At 43.1% G+C, this 17,473-nt stretch overlaps 1 protein-coding gene across 1 annotated transcript; it reads right to left on the reverse strand.

The window, feature by feature from the left end:
• Positions 1–1,302: 1,302 nt before the first annotated feature.
• On the reverse strand, positions 1,303–15,856 carry fut9a (fucosyltransferase 9a). Its single transcript, XM_007892927.1, has 2 exons — positions 15,829–15,856; positions 1,303–3,086 (listed from the first exon to the last, which is right to left on the reverse strand). Exon 2 carries the CDS (start codon positions 3,076–3,078, stop codon positions 1,999–2,001), a length of 1,080 nt encoding a protein of 359 aa, XP_007891118.1. The 5' UTR covers positions 3,079–3,086; positions 15,829–15,856; the 3' UTR covers positions 1,303–1,998.
• Between the last annotated feature and the right edge of the window lie 1,617 nt (positions 15,857–17,473).

Genomic DNA, 17,473 nt, shown 5'->3' on the forward strand with positions numbered 1-17,473 from the left:
GAATTTGCTGCTGTCGTAATGATGCCAAGATCATGGAGACCGGTGTCACTCCAGACAGCGGGAAAAGTATATGATTCAAACGTAATACCTACCTTTAGTGTTGTCCTCAAATTGAAGACAACACTAAATGTGGGCATTGGGACTTGATTTCTCCACTTCCATTGATCTTTAAACATGATGAAAAACAGCTTGAAATAATATACATAGGTCGGGGGGGTAGGGAGGGTGGGTACTTGATAGCAGAGGAAGTGGTCAGGAATCAAATATAATTCAAGAAAATTTATTCAAGAAAAACACAACTCATTAAGTGTAATCAGTACCCTATGGCGCCAATGGTTTTTGATTAGATGTGTCTCAGATTAATCCTCTGGAATTACAACAGGCACCAATCTCCTGTTAGAAAGCCTCTTTTGGCCACTCTTCATGTTCCAGGAAGTTCCTGTAGATTGTTTTGAAAGCACATTGCTGTGGGATGAAATCTTTGTGAATCTTACATTTTAGACTTGAAGGTAGCAAGTACAAAGTTATTGAAATAAAAGATGCTGGACCACAGCATTGTGTGTTTTAGGTCATTTTACATCTAAATTTATCTGGTCTCTTATGCTCCTTTCAACCTTGGTAGTGTCCTGCACATTGGGTCTTGCCCATTCACCTAGATTTTTCAACAAAAATATAGTTCTATTTTTTTTTCTCCAGTTGTGATTTCTTTTACATGATTATATACAAATAACAGTGTCAGGGAAAACACAATGTATGTTCTTTTTAAATCCAAATTACAACAACTTTGTTCATTAGCACAAGTCAATTTAGCATCAGGTTTAATAATGATACAGCCTCATAAATTGCGATAATGTGTCCACAAAGAGAATTAACTTTACAGAATTGTTTTTAAATACTCTAAAATCATTGCTTGAAATAAGCCAACTGAATTGCATGGAAATGGCCAATCAACAACAGCAAGTTGCAGTTATATAGCACCCTACACATGAGGTAGCATCTTGGAGGCATGTGATCATCGAAGAGGAATGTCTTCAGGTGTGATCTAAAATGGGCAAGGAGGAGGCAAGGCGGATAGATTGAGGCAGGGAGTTCCATAGTTTTGTGTGTTGTGACTGAATTTACAGTCATCAATGGTGGAGAGGAGGGGATGAGGAACATCCAGGAGGCCAGAACCAACCGAGTGACGGCAGCAGGTAGTTGAGAGGGATGTAAGCAGGTTGGAGAGGTACAGGGTAGTGCCTGGACATGAAGTGATTTGGACACAATGGTGAAGATCTTGAAAATCAATCCATTCTGCAATTGGGAGCCAGTGGAGCCTGGCAAGGACTGAGGTCATGGTGGAGGTTGGTGCAGGTGAAGGTATAGATGGCGGAGTTTTAAATTAATTGAATTTTATGAATGGTGGAGCCGGGGAGACCTGCGAGGACGACGTTGGAATAATCGCGAGTGAGGTGACGAATGCATAGCTAAGGGATTCAGTTGCGTTACTGTGAGGTAAGGTCAGAGGTGGGCAATGTGGTGGAAGTAGAGGAAAGTGGTTCTGGTCAGGCTCCGGATGAGGGGTAGGAACCTGACGCCCATGATACGCACAGGTTCGGTAAATCTGAAGGATAGGCTGGGGAGGTTAAGGAAATCAGTGTCACTGGTGAGAAAACATTGATGGGAACCAAGGAGTCTGGCTTGTCAATATTTAGCTGCAGAATGTTGGTGCTCATCTAGGCTTTGATGTTTGAGAAGCAAGAGAGCAGAACATCCGCGGACCTGGGGGTCACAGCTGGAGGAGGAGAATAGATTTGGGTGTCATCTGCACATGTGTGAAAGTTGATCCGAAGTTTGTGGATGACATCGCTGAGAGGGAGCATTTAAGTGAGGAAAAGAAGGAAGCCAAGGATGGAGCGTACCTGGCAGGGACGTAAGGAAAAATTATTTGCAGAGAAAAAACACAATTGTAGAGAAAATCATCCACAATATTCACTAGAAGTTGATTTTCAGCTGAGTTCAATCCCAAAACCATTTCTCTAAATTACGAGCAGATCTATAGTTGTTTTTCCGTTTTACATGTTCACAAGTAGCACACGCATGTTCCTCCCAGAAATATGGCATCTTTACTTTGTAGTATTTCCTCCACTTGAAGTAGGTCCTATACAAGTCTTGGTCTTTATCAAGATGGTGCAGGTACTCTGCCAGCTCCTTAGCTGACGTAAAATCATCCACGTGAATGAAAGAGTCTGCTGGAATGAAAGTCTCGTAGTTTTCTCTGGATGGGCCCAAGACCACAGGCACTGTGCCTGTTCGCAAAGGGTTATAGAGCTTTTCAGTAATGTAATCCTTATGGATTGAGTTTTCAAAGGAAAGGTAGAATTTGCAACTAGTTAACAATGGTATGAAATCATTATTGTTCAGATATTCCCCAAAGGCGCGCCCATGCACAGAGATATCAATGTACTTGATCAGTTCATTATAGTACTTTGCTCTCACATGGTTAGGACTCCAGTGGCTCACAACCCAACACACTAGCTTGCTCTTATTGGGAACTTTAAAATCTGAAGAATCTGGACTCATAATCAGAGACCCATAAGGCACTTGAATATCTGAATCTTGACGATAAGTTAAGGTTAGGTTAAATTGTTGGCCAAGCCCATTCCTTTTTGGACTGTGGGTCGGTGACTCCATGTTCATCCAAACCCATTTCTGGAAAGGTGGCCGTGGCTCTGTGGGCAGGTTGGACAAGTCCCCACTGATGTCCCTGTGATGAATAAGGACAGCATGGGATTTGCTGTACAGATTTCTATCCTGAGTCAAATGGCAGCCATGAATGTTGAACCTTGAGTTACAAGAATTGAGACTAAAAGCCTGACCAAAAGGCCACAGCCAAATGAGCACAATAGTTCTGTTGTCCTCCTCAGTCTTTTGTGAAAACGGATTTTTTATATTTAGAACTGATGCAGCTGATTCCATGGGAATGTAAATCCAGCTGTTTAATGGTTTGATGTATATTAACAATAAGATTGCTGTAATTCCCAGAATGATGATGAAAATTAGAAATATACGTAAACATCCTTTATTACAAGCTGACATAATGTGTCCTGTAAAAGGAAGAAAACGATTTTTAGTACATTGGGACTACACAACTGAACCACAATTGAGTAATTCAAATGGGATATCTGCGATGAGATTATAGCAGCAGAAAGAAAAGCATCTAAAGAATAATATGAAAATAGCCCAAGGAAAGTAAGACAGTGGAATGAAAATTGTGACTGTGGTATGTTAATTATCACATTGCTGACAGTGGCGGTCAACGTGCCAGTCCATTATTAAAGATAATAGATAACTGAAGACTGTTGATAACAAACATCTAACAGCCTTTAACATCCAATAACCAAACACAATCAATAACCAAAGACATTCGAGAAACCAAATAAAGTCAACAACCTAAGATGAATGATAATTAATTATCAAAGACTGTCGATAACTAAAGATAGTCATTAACCAAAAACAATTGATAACCAAATAGAGTCAAAAAAACAAAGTTAGTAGTTAAGTAAAAACTGGCCACAGGTGTGACCCTCCCAATTTGGCAATATACAATGTCTGGGCTCGAAGAAATCTCATAGCTTCCACTTGTCACATTTGGACTTGCCAACCAGTTCATCGAGTACAGAATCTAATGAATTGCCTTGGGATCTTTTAACATCCACCTGGTCAGGCAGACAGGACCTCAGTTTAATGTTGCATCCAAGGGACGGTACCTCCAACATTTCAGTACAACTGCAGCACCACATTGGAATGTTTGCATTGCCGAGATAGGTTCCATGTCCCGAGGTAGAGTTTAAACCCAAAAGTTCTGACTCAATGGTGAGCATGCTACAAACAGAGCTAGGCTGACACACAGTTCTCCAGAATACTCATTCACACATCACAGCATCAAACTGTTTATTATATGAGTCTACTGTCTGGGTCCCAACCACCCAATGCTTTCTCTGTGGCAAGATATTAGGTGTCATCAAGTTAATTTTGATTGGAATTCTACCTGACACTTAACACACACACTTTCCAACAGGAATTACGGGGTAAACAGATAGTTTCCCCTTCTTACCACAGGACTGATACCACAGGAGGAACCTGAGTCAATCCTGGTTTGTATGACTCGGTTAAGCAAAACAGAAATACTGAGAAAATCACAGCATAGAACATCAATCAGCTACATAAAAGACACAAAAAGAGGGTTACATTTCAGACGCGACTCTTTAATCTGAACATGAGAGATCATGACGAAAGCCTTCCTCTTTCACAAGATGATCCACTTACTGTACACTTCTAATATTTTGATGTCACATTTGTTACCCCCACCCCACCTTCAATTCCTATTCATTATACCTTCAACATTTTATATTTTTCTTTTTGAAATATGTTTCCCTCCCTTTTGGAAGTATTTATTTATTCTGCTTCAACCCTCATTTTTGGTAGGTATTCCATGTCCTAATAACTGTATGTGCAAACACTTTTTTCCTTATTCACCATTCCTACCAGTGTCTATTCCAATCCGTATCTAATTTTATCCTGGTTGAGAAATAGTTACAGTGTATAGTGCAATATCTTATAGTGTCTACAATGCTACAATGTCAAAACATGTAAAAGTGCTTCACAATAACTTTTATTAAGGGACATTTTTTGCAGGAAAACACAACAGCTGTTGCACATCACAGGGTCCCATAAAAAGCCATGAGTTGAATGATCTAATTGTCTGGAGATTGTTGATAAGAACAAAGGGAGATACTCCCCTCTCTTTTTCAAGTGATCTTTAATATCTACCTGAACGAATGGCAGGCAGGCACCTGGTTTAACTTGGATAGCACCTTCGACAAAGCATTACTCCCCCGGTATTGCACTGCTGCAGCAGCCTTGATGATGAGCTCAAAGCCTTGATGTGGAACTTGAAGTCACAATATTCTAACCTGGAGGCTCAAGTGCCAACTGGAAAGCACTGACACGGAAACTAATAATATTTCAGGACATTAACATTTCTTCTTTCAGCTTCTTTTAGTCCTAGATTATTATGATGTTATTTTTCAGTGTCACTTTTACTGGCTCATATTATTATTGATATGAAGTTAAATTTTCTGGGCTGAAGAGACCCATGATTTTCACTGTTTTTCTAAAGATCCAACTCAAACAATAATACAATTTGAAAAACTCATGTTCTTTAAGCTTATTAATGAAGAGCTTGTTAATGTCACTAACTGGTCACTTAGAGACCCTTCACATACTAGGCTGTCTTTGGCTGCACAGCTTCCCAATAGCTGGAAGGTTTTGATGAAACCTCTTCCAGAATATTTGAGCATTACTGAACTGATGGAAAAACTCCCTGAAATCAAAATGAACTCTTTCAACGTTCAATTACTTGAATTTTGCGTCCATATGCATGCCAAATAATGTTTGTTTTTTTCAATTAGAACTTTTGTTTGAATACTGTGCATGTTAATGTGACAATTTACAATATAGTTCACGCTCTGCCTTCCCCAGCTCCGCAACTTTGCCCAGCTACTGCCACTGCCTCTCCCCTCAGGCCACTGAGACCCTCATTCATGCTTTAATTACATCTAGGCTCGACTACTATTTGTCGGCCTTCCCAACTCTTCCCTCCACAAGCTGCAGATTATACAGAACTATGCAGCTCGTGTCCTCTCCCGCACCAGGCTCCATGACCCCATCGCCCCCAACCTTGCCCAGCTCCACTGGATCCCCATTCCCCCAGACGACTGAGTTGAAAATCCTCACCCCCACATTCAAAGCCCTCCGCGGCCTTGCTCCTTCCTACCTATGTGACCTGCTAACCTCTTGTCAACCTGTCCGCTCCCAGCACTTGGCAGGTTTTGTCCAGCCTGCTCCATGTTCCCTGCCCTGTTGTTAGAATTATTCATTCTAAAATTAATAATGACTAAAATTCCCTCAGAAACTCCATCCAGCAGTCCCTCTGCCTTTCCCCTCCCACCTTGCTTCCTTGAAGATCCATCTCAATACCATCCTCTTCGACCATGCCTTTGATCACCATCATTCCCCCCCTACTCTTCATCCTCCCTGATCCTGACCCCTAGCTTGGGTCCAAAACACTGATTGTCCAGCGCCTTGGGATGACAAATGTAATTTTGGTGCTATGGTCACATTTGGTAGTCTTAAAAAGATTAGGTATTAATTGAACCATGTTTTCAGTCATCTCTATCTCCGCTGCCAACTTCAATTCCCTCAACTCAGGAGCTCCGAAACCCGTGTAAAGCGCCATGAGATGTCCTCTCAACATGAAAGACATGACATAAATGTGAATTATATTGTATTTCCAACATGCAAATCTTAGGATTGTTCTGCACAGAAGATCATGTATGCACCAGGTCTCTGTAAAATTTCTGTTCTTTTCCCTTTATTCTTTTAATATTTTTCCTTGTGCAATATGTTTCCCTCCCTTGTGGAAGTTTTTATTTATTCTACTTCAACCCTCATTATTGGTAGGTTTTCCATGTCCTAATAACCATATGTGTAAACACTTTTCTCCTTGTTGACTATTTCTAACAGTGTCTATTCCAATCTGTATCTAATTTTATTTGTTTGAGAACTAATTATATTGTATAGTGTAGCAGTTTATCATATCTACAATGTCAAAAATTCTCAAAGTGCTTCACAATAATTATTGGCAAGTTAAAGTTTTTTAGCAGCAAAACACAAAGCTGTTTTACACATCACACAGTCCCATAAACAGCCATGAGGTGAATGATAACTTGTCCGTGTTGCTTTGAGACAAATAATATGATAAAGAGGTGGGATGACATATTAAGTATAAACCAAAAGAAAGCCTGATTTGTAAAGAGTAATGGGTCTAATAGTCATGGATGAGACTATTAGACAGACAGACACAATCATCTGCAACCCAACTAGAAGACCCGAAGGCTTTGCTGCCTCCCTGGGGCTGGGGTGAAGGATGTCTCGGCAGGGCCAGAGGATAATTTAAAATACGAGGGCAAGAATCCATTGGTGGTACTTCACATAGGTACCAATGACATCTGTAGAGTTGGCCAAGATGACTTGAGAAGTGAACTCAAAGAGCTGGGGTCCAATTTGAAGTCAAGATCATCGAAGGTGGTAATATCAGGACTACTACCTATACCATACGACAATTGGTACAGGAACAAATTAAGGACTTGAACGCATGGCTAAAAGAGTGGTGCGGAACTCAGGGGTTTCTTTTGATGGGTCATTGGCATGAGTATTCGAGGAAAAGAGAGCTCTTTCAGAGAAATGCGCTGCATTTAAATTGTGCTGGGACAAATGTCCTAACTAAACAAATTAACAGGGAGATAAATAGAAATTTAAACTAGTAAGGGGGGGGGGGGGATATATAGGTAAGAGAAACCATAAGTTAACATGAGAAAAAGTAAAGATGACAGTGCAGAATAGCATGCCAGATAATAGGAATATATTAACCAGGGGTAAGAAGCTTGGCAAAGCAGATAAGGAATCAGAGAGTAGAGGAAATGGTAGGTAATTCAAAATGTTACATCTGAATGCACGAAGCATTCGGAATAAAACTGATGAATTAAAAGCACAGATAGACACATATGGGTACGATCTAGTAGCCATCACTGAAACATGGTTACAAGGAGATCTAGGGTGGGAGTTAAATATTCCAGGGTTCTCAGTTTACAGGAAAAATAGGCACTGTGGGAAGCGAGGTGGGGGGTAGCCCTGTTAATTAGGGATGAAATAAAAACAGTGGAGAGGAAGGATCTGAAATCTGATGACCAGGAGGTAGAGACAATATGGGTGGAAATAAAAAAAATAAAGGACAGAAAATATTAATGGGAGTGGTTTATAGACCCCCAAACAGTGATCACAATATAGCACAAGGTATTAATCAAGAAATCAGTGGAGCATGTAGGAAAGGTAAAGCGATAATAGTGGGTGATTTCAATCTCCACATAGATTGGGAAAACCAAATCGGCAAAAGTAGGTTAGAAGAAGAGTTCATTGAGTGTATGAGAGATAACTTTCTAGAGCAGCATGCTGAGGAACCAACTAGGGGACAGGCCATCCTAGACCTTGTTTTGTGTAACGAAACAGGGCTAGTCAGCAGTGTAGGTATTAAGACTCCTCTTGGGCAGAGAGATCACAATATGATTGAATTCTGCATTAAGTTAGAGAGGGATATAGTTAAATCTGAGGCAAGTATTCTGAATTTAAATAGGGCTAATTTTGTAGGTATGAGGAAAGATTTAGGTAAAATAGACTGGAGAATAAGATTAAGTGGTAAAAATGTAGACCAACTGTGGCAAATATTTAAGGATGTAATGCGTAATTCTCAGCGGGCGCATATTCCCTTGCGGAATAAGAGTACCACAGGAAAGCAATTCATCTGTGGCTAACTAGAGCAGTTAGGGAAAGCATCAAATTAAAAGAAAAAGCTTATAAAACTGCCAAGAAAAGCAGCAAATCTGAAGATTGGGTGAGTTTGAGAAACCAGCAAACAAAACTAAAAAACTCATCAAGAGCGAGAAAAATGAGTATGAGGGTAAGCTAGCTAGGAACATTGAGTCTGATTGTAAAAGTTTTTGCAAATACATTACTAGGAATAGGCTAGTGAGGGTAAATATAGGTCCACTTCAGTCAGAGGCGGGAGAAGTTGTAATGGGGGATAAGGACATGGCAGAGTCCCTAAATGGGTACTTTGCATCTGTCTTCACCCTAGAAGACACAACAAGTCTGCCAAGAATAGAGATGCACCAGAGGGATAAGGACAGGGAGCAACCTAGGTAAATTTTCATGAGTAGAGAATTGGTGCTAGGGAAACCGTTAGCACTAAAAAGTGACAAATCCCCTGGTCCGGATGTCTTGCATCCCAGGGTTTTAAAAGGGGTAGCTTATGAGATAGAGGATGCCTTGTGTTTGATCTTCCAAAATTCCTTAGATTCTGGAACAGTCCCCATGGATTGGAAGATCGCAAATGTCACACCACTATTTAAAAAAGGTGGAAAGGAAAAGATGGGGAACTATAGGCCAGTTAGTCTCACATCAGTGATAGGAAAAATTTTAGAATCATTGATAAAGGATGTTAGTGCGGTTTTTAGGGGAGCACAATATAATTAGGCCAAGTCAACATGGCTTTACAAAAGGGAAGTCATGTTTGACAAATCTCATAGAGATTTTTGAGGATATTTCGAGTAAACTAGATAAGGGTAAATCAGTGGATGTGGTCTATTTGGACTTCCAGAAGGCATTCGATAAGGTGCCACATAAAAGGTTAGTCCAAAAGATAATGGACCCATGGAAGTAAGGGGAGCATATTAACGTGGATTGGGGAATGGTTTACGGGTCAGAAACAAAGAGTAGGGATAAACGGGTCCATTTCAAATCGGCGAGATGTGACTAGTGGAGTGCCACAAGGATCAGTCCTTGGGCCTCAGCTATTTACCATCTACATCAATGATCTAGACGAGGACATCAAAGTTAATATATCTAAATTCGCGGATGACACAAAACTAGGAGGAAGTGTCAACACAGAGGATGACATTAAAAAAATGCAGCGAGACATAGATAGGTTAGGTGATTGGGCAGGTAGGTGGCAGATGAAGTATAATGTAGGGAAGTGCGAAGTCATCCACCTACGTAGGAAATACATTAGAGCGGGTTATTTTTTAGAAGGGAAGAGACTGGAATGTGTTAGCGTCCAGAGGGACTTGGGTGTCCTTGTACACCAATCACAGAGAGTTAGTCTGCAGGTGCAGCAAACAATTAGGAAGGCGAACGGTATGTTAGCATTCATTAGGAAAGGATTAGAGTATAAGAGTAGGGAAGTCTTGCTGCAACTGTATAGGGCCCTGGTGAGACCACACCTGGAATACTGTGTGCAGTTTTGGTCTCCTTATTTAAGGAAGGATGTACTTGCCTTGGAGGGGGTGCAGCGTAGATTTACTAGGTTAGTACCAGGGATGAAGGGGATGAGTTATGAGGATAGGCTGACCAATTTGGGCCTATATTCTCTGGAATATAGAAGAATTAGAGGGGGTCTTATAGAAACCTATAAGACCATCAAAGGGCATGATAGAGTAGATAGTGGGAGATTGTTTCCTCTGGTTGGAGAAACCAAAACTAGGGGTCACAACCTTCAAATCAGAGGCCAGCCCTTTTGCACTGATTTGAGGAAGAACTTCTTCACTCAAAGGGTAGTGAATGTACGGAACTTGCTACCCCAAAGGGCTGTTGACCCTCAGTCCTTGAACATATTCAAGACTGAAATAGATATATTATTGCAAAAGGGATTAAGGGATATGGGGATAGGGCAGGGTTAGGTTATTAGCTGGAGTTAGATTAGAAGATCAGCCATGATTGAATGGCGGGGCAGGCTCGAAGGGCCGAATGGCCTACTCCTACTCCTACATGTTATGTTATGAGTGTGGAGAAGGGAGATTTAGTCAACCTTCCCCCCACAAATGGTCTAGTTTTGCTTCAAAACTGTCTGCAGAACAACAGAAAATATCTTGCATTTTGCACTTCACAGGCACTACAACAACAACAACAAGATTCCATTTATAGAGCGCCTTTCACGTCAGGAGGACGTCCCAAGGCGCTGCACAGTTGGGTCATGACCCGAGCAGGGGGGAAATGGTCAGGGTGAGGGGAGGGAAGGGAGGGAGAGAGGAGGGGGGAAATGGTCAGGGTGAGGGGAGGGAAGGGAGGGAGCGAGGAGGAGGAAGAGAGTCGAGAGGGGAGCTGAAGGCACGGTCAAAGAGAAAGGTTTTGAGACCGGCCTTGAAGGAGGAGAGGGAGGAAGCAAGGCGAAGGCACTGGGGGATGGAGTTCCAGAGCCTGACAGATATGGCACAGATGTGGCACACTAACAGATATGGCACATCCATCCAGTTTTGCAGCATTTTTCCATGTGGGTGCAATTAGCCCATCTGGTTTTGGAGCATTTCAACAGTTGAACGTCAACAAAACTCAGACACTCCTGCTTGTCTCCACACCTTGGGTGCTGACAATGATGACCTTTTCTGCCTGACCACACCTCTGCATCTTCCCTCAGGCTGCCGAGACTCATGTTCAAACATGCTAACCCCACACCGGCCTGCCCTCATCAGCACATTGAAATAAGAAAAGAAAAATATGCATGTACAACAACAACAACTTGGATTTATATTGCGCCCTCCAAGCCGGACAGCGTCTCAGAGCGCTTCACTATAACGGATCCCGGGACCGAGCCAGGGGGAGGGGGGGGAAGGTGACCAAAGGCGCGGTCGAAAAGAAAGGTCTTCAGCAGAGACCTGAAAATAGGAAGAGAGGGGGTGAGACGAAGGGAGTGAGGAGGGGAGTTCCCGAGCCTCAGGGCATAGTGGCTGAAAGCACGGCTGCGGAGGGTGGAGTGGAGGAGTCAGGGGACAAGGAGGAGACAGGCATTGCCCTTTACAGTATCTCGGGTATTCCTGTTGTTGAGATGACTGACAAGAGAGAGCGAAAATTGAAAGATAGTTTTCAACAATGGCTGAATAAATATGAGGAGAAAATATGTAAGAAAACAGGCCTAAAACTACAGGACATACGTGAGGAAATGAGCCAGAAAAATGGTATAGAATGGTTAGAGGAAGAAGTGTCAGCCGGTAACATCAACGTTGGGGGAAAAAGATTTAAAAACTTTTTTAAATACTGGATGTGGAGGGAATACAAATGTAAAGCCTTTGAGTTAAAACATTTGCAAGACAGTAAGGACAAGGAAGCAGAGGATCTGAAAATTAAAGCCAACCAATTGCAAGACAATACGGACAAGGAAGTAGAGGATCTGAAAATTAAGAAAGAACAGCTCGGAGAGGTGGTGACAGAAATACAAAAGGGTTTAAAGATCACTTTGTCAGACAAAAAGTATATAGAAGAAGAATTATGGAACATAGAAGGAGTATGTGAGAACCAGGAAAGAAAGATAATAGAGCTAACCTCCGTGCTACACATGATGCAAGGCGAAATCAGCCGAGCTAAGCTGGAGAGAGAACAGCATGAAGAAAGGAGAATAGCGCTGCAGCATAGTCAGAAGTCTGAGGTTATGAGCATCCAGTTGAATGCGGCCAAGGGAGCAGTTAACACCTTAATTAACCGAGCTTCAGCCACTGAGACAGATCACACTCAGTGTGGGAGAGAAATAGAGAAATTGAAGGAGATGCTGATGGGCAAGCAGGCGATGGTATGCGCCATTACGACAGAGGGTATGATGGAGGATAATCAAAATGTCAAAACAGCCATAGATAAAGTAGATAAAATATATTTGGATATGTGTAAGGAAGAATCAGGAAAGTCAGTAACAGTCACACTACTATTCGGAGCTGGGTTCACCCAATGCAGACGAGGAGTCAGGTGTTTGAAGTGGGAGACCAGCAAGAGGCGACTTCTAGTGATGATGCGAATGGCACAGATGATAGGGAGGAGACACATAGTCAGGCGCTAAGACCCGAGGAGGTAGTGGCTTATGTGAAAGAGTTCAGCACGATCACAGGACAAACTTGTCCCATTAAGTTGAATCAACAATACGATCTGTTTAGAAATTGTCACCCTGAATTGGAGGAAAAAGACCTTAAAAGGATACTGTTATACGCGATCGAATTGAAAGTACAAAAGCGCTTGCCGCGGAATAATTTGAAACCAGAAGTAGGTGGTACGGCGTTTTTAAGGGCGGTTAAGGTCACACTCACAAAAGGGAAAGCATGGAACATAAGCCAGGCATATGGGAAGGCAGTGTAGGCAGGAGACAAAAGCCCAGCAGAGTTTCATGAAAGGCTAGTGAAACTGTTCAGTTACAAACAGAAGAAGTGAGCTCAGATGATGCAGGAAAGTCAAACATATACCGAGAGGCATTTCTCCAGAAGCTCATCCCTGAAATCGAATCAGCCATAGTGGGATTAGTAACTGATGACACGGAATGGGAGGATGTGATAAAGATTGCTGACGGGGCTTATTATCGCAGCCTGAGACATAGAGAGGCCAAGATCGAGGAAAGTAAGGTGGGATTGAAAAGGGTGATCCAGGTTGAAGAGGTAGAGGGACTCAAGAGTCAGAGACAGAACAAAAACAGAGAGCATTTTTCCCCTAATTACGAGAATAGAAGACAGCCGTATTATCAAAATAAAAATACAGTCCGGGCCAAGACAATCCGGTCCTTGGAGGGGAACGGGTCGATCCAATTGCCACATCTGTCAGGAAGAGGGACATTGGGCTAAGGAATGCCCGAATAGAAGGGCCAATGAATGCCACGATAAAAAGCAGCCTGAGATACCCACTATGCTTATGGATAAGCTAGCCGAGATTCCCTTTGACCAACTAGTTAGTATGATAACCACTTGGAAGACGAAAAATGATCAAAAGTTCAAAAATGATAAAAGAACAGGATCGGTCTCAGTCAGTCCATCCGCCCACCAGTGGAGAACAACGTAGAAGGAGAGGGAAATCTTATTGAGACCTCTTATTAATGAGAGACAGCCCCCCAAAGATCGACCGTACGAATTCCTGTGAACTTCGTTCAAGGGAATTCCACTCCCATTAATTTTAAAAGAACATTAGATAATAGACCTTTTATAACTGCTGCATTGTCGAGGGGCGAAGCACAAACAATGTTTGTCGACATAGGGTCTAACATTACATTGTTCTATTTAAAATGTCCCAAAAATTTTCCTGGGGCAACCGGAGAGTTGTTTTCCCTTACGGGATTCAACGGTTCCACCCAAGAGGGAGTGAGACTAGCGAATAATGCTATCACCCTGGGAAACAAGGTATCCTAGGATCCGACGTTCTCCCGAAAAACGCCACGATAGTGGATTACACTATTTCATGCCTGTGGGTTCCCGAAAGCAGGGCACATTAACCCGCAGTGATGGACACCATATCGTGTCTGATGTGTTCGCCATAACGGCTATAAAGAAGCCTGAGATGTACGAACCCATCAAACATGATAACGAACAAGTAGTACAATTACTGATCAAATACGATGATGTTGCAGCTCAACATAAATATGATTGTGGGAGAATGAGTCAGGAAGAGGAAATAAATGGTCCAACCCATGCATCAGCGAAACAGTATCCTGTCCCGCTCGAAAGCCTCATGTATGTCCGTGACACGGTACAATCATTTTTAGACCAGGGAGTTAAGTTATACGTAAAGGCAGCTTTACCACAAATTCACCTATTTGGCCAGCAAGGAAACCAGACGGGTCATGGCGGTTAATGATTGAATATCGTAAATTAAATTCAGTAACCCCGGGGTCCGCTCCCGTTGTTAATGACGCGCCTACGATACTGTCACGAATTCCGCATGGGGCAAAGTTCTTTTCAAGACTGGATATCTCCAACGGTTTTTGGACCGAGGAATGCTGTTCAGTTATGATTGACTCAAAGCTAGATCTTGAAGCACTACAGAACACCTATGTCCCATAAGTGATTGTCCGGGAATGGCATCTAAACGGTCAACCATTACCTTCCCTGACTCCATGGGCTCATCAAACTTTTACAGCTGCCGATAAAGATAAAAATACTACCATCCTCTTATACCAGGATGACATGGACAAACCTGGTGTGGTGTGCGTTTCCCCCGACATGGCAGAAGATTTCTTCCAATTCCACTCTCACCCAATTGGGGGACATATGGCTGTAAATTCAACAATATCCAAAACACATTCCACCACCTGGTGGCCCACCCTCAATGATGATAGAACCGCTCGCGCTAACCGTTGTCTGGTTTGCTTACAGCATAATCCCGGTCCACCTGCTAATTGGGCTCTGTTAAAAGGTGCCCCAGAGGCAGAAGGGCCCTGGACACATATTCAAATTGATTTTATCGGACCCCTGCCCATTGCACCGGGCAACTACAAATATGCTCTGATTATTTTAGATAAATTTTCCAAATGGATTGAAGCCGTTCCTGTCAGAGCTGCCACAGCAATTACCGTAGCATGAATACTATTGAGTGAGGTGATCTGCAGGTGGGGAGTTCTCGATAGTGATCAAGGGAGCCACTTTACCGCTAAAGTTTTCAAAACCCTCACCAAACTAATGGGGATTAAACAGCGGTTACACATCGCGTTCCACCCTCAATTCTCAGGGGTAGTGGAGCGGGAAAACTGGACTATTAAGATGCTATTAAAAAATACTGTGCAGATCACCCCACCCAATTGGTACAAATGCTGCCGTTGTGCTTAATGGCGCTTAGATCAACCACATATTCAGCCACTGGGTTGACCCCGTATCAGGCATTGACAGGGCGAATAATGAGGCTACCGGGTCACTTGCTCCAACTTCCTTCCCCAGGCGTAACTATGGATGGAAACCTGAACTTATAGGGGGCTTTCAGCGAAGCTTGGATTGATAAAATGCTTGTAGATATCCAACACACAAATGAATTTGTAGCTAACCATTTGGGAAGAAACAAACAACAAATGAAAAGGTAGTTTAATAAGAAAGTACGAGAATGTGAGTGTAATATTGGGGACACAGTCATGGTGTTGGACTTCAGTAAAAGAGAAAACCCATTCTCACCAAAGTGGAACGGTCCGTTCCCTATTGCAGACAAGGCCAGCACTTCAGTATATTTGATCCAATATACGGGAAAAAGGGGAGGCAAAACAGCTAAATGGCATCATATTAACCACTGAAATCAGTAAAGTAACTGATAAACTAACAGATATATCCTTGATTTTCAGACAATTGATACGCGCTCGAAATATGGGGAGACTGATCCTATTATTGATGATTACGAATACGATCAGCCTCACCAACTGGTACAGGTAGAATTAGGAAGCCATTTAACTCTCACCTGTACCATCGATACAGACAGTGACGGCACTCCCACTATAATTTTCCAACGACACCGTATGTCTTCAGGCAATGGTGCATCTATCGGAAGGTGGGGCGTACCGATGTTGAGTCCACACAGAAGATACAACAATGCGAGTGAGCGAGACCTAATATTTCTTTACGTTTTTCATCGTCATGAGGGCTATTACAACTGTTCAGTGGAGGATCCAGAAGGAACCTATGCATATGGCACAGAAATATTGGTTATCATCATCCCTGTCATCCCGCAGAACGCATCGTGTCCGACTTTAATTACAGGACCAGCAAATGGACTCGTGATTGAACGTTTCTACGATGTATTGTATCCCGATATCATGAACGAATATGTACCAATCATGTTGCATTTTAACCTGTCTTTGACTGCGGATATTTGCGACCCTATTTATAGGGACTTTAACAACCTGCAGAGGGAAGACATCATTTTGGTCATATTGGCAATATTGCGACTACGCACGGTCACAAAATTAATTACCCGCCAACAATGGGGCTGCTCATTGAGGAATACTGGGTTTATGTCCAAGGCTATGGAATGAGAGATCGTAAATTAAAATTTTCTCACTCTCAAGGTGGGGACTGTTGGGAAATAGGGATTCCCCTATAATCATTTAGAATAGAATAAGATTTTTATATCCATTCTTTTAAGATATGTTTAATTAATTGTATTAACAGGTCAAAATGGCCACCAAATTAGCTTTCTTACTAATGGAATGTGGCACAGGTGTGGAACCACAGTACCCGTTATCTCTCCTCTCTCCAGATGCAGAGTCCTAAGTGTTATTGTAACCTTGGGTACCAGCTAGAAATGGAGAGAAAAAACTCTGCAAAACATCATGTGCTAGGCCTAGAAAGATACACCAACAACAAGGTTTCATTTATAGAGCGCCTTTCACGTCGGGAGGACGTCCCAAAGCGCTGGACAGTTGGGTCAGGACCCGAGCAGGGGGGAAATGGTCAGGGTGAGGGGAGGGAAGGGAGGGAGCGAGGAGGGGGTAGAGAGTCGAGAAGGGAGCTGAAGGCTCGGTCAAAGAGAAAGATCGTGAGACCGGACTTGAAGGAGGAAAGAGAGGAGGTAAGGCGAAGGCACTGGGGGATGGAGTTCCAGAGCCTGGGGGCTGAGAGGCTGAAGGCCCGACCACCGATGGTAGGGCGGTTGGGGCGGGGGATGTGGAGCAGACCGGAGCCAGAGGAACGGAGGGTACGGGCAGGTAAGTAGGGGGATAGTCGGAGAGGTAGGAGGGAGTAAGGCCGTCAATGGCCTTGTAGGTGAGGATGAGGATCTTGAATTCGATCCTCTGGGGGATGGGGAGCCAGTGGAGGCGAGCGAGGGTGGGAGTGATGTGGTCGCGAAGCCTGGTGCGGGACAGTACACGAGCTGCAGAGTTCTGAATGACCTGCAGCTTGTGGAGGGAGGTGCCGGGAAGGCCGGCGAGGAGAGAGTTCCCATAATCCAGCCTTGAGGTGATAAAGGCGTGGACCAGAGTTTCAGCAGCGTGAGGGGTGAGGTAGTGCCGTAGTCTGGTGATGTTCCGGAGGTGATGGAAGGCGGTGCCAGTTATGGCGCGGATATGAGGAAGAAAGGACAGCTCGGGGTCGAACAGATCGCC

Source organism: Callorhinchus milii, unplaced genomic scaffold, assembly GCF_018977255.1.
Source record: "Callorhinchus milii isolate IMCB2004 unplaced genomic scaffold, IMCB_Cmil_1.0 Scaffold3, whole genome shotgun sequence".
In the NCBI taxonomy this organism is placed as follows: Eukaryota; Metazoa; Chordata; class Chondrichthyes; order Chimaeriformes; family Callorhinchidae; genus Callorhinchus; species Callorhinchus milii.

Bases quoted from the DNA above. Each gene is read 5' to 3' on its own strand.
- fut9a (XM_007892927.1), bottom strand. From the start codon at position 3,078: ATGTCAGCTTGTAATAAAGGATGTTTACGTATATTTCTAATTTTCATC.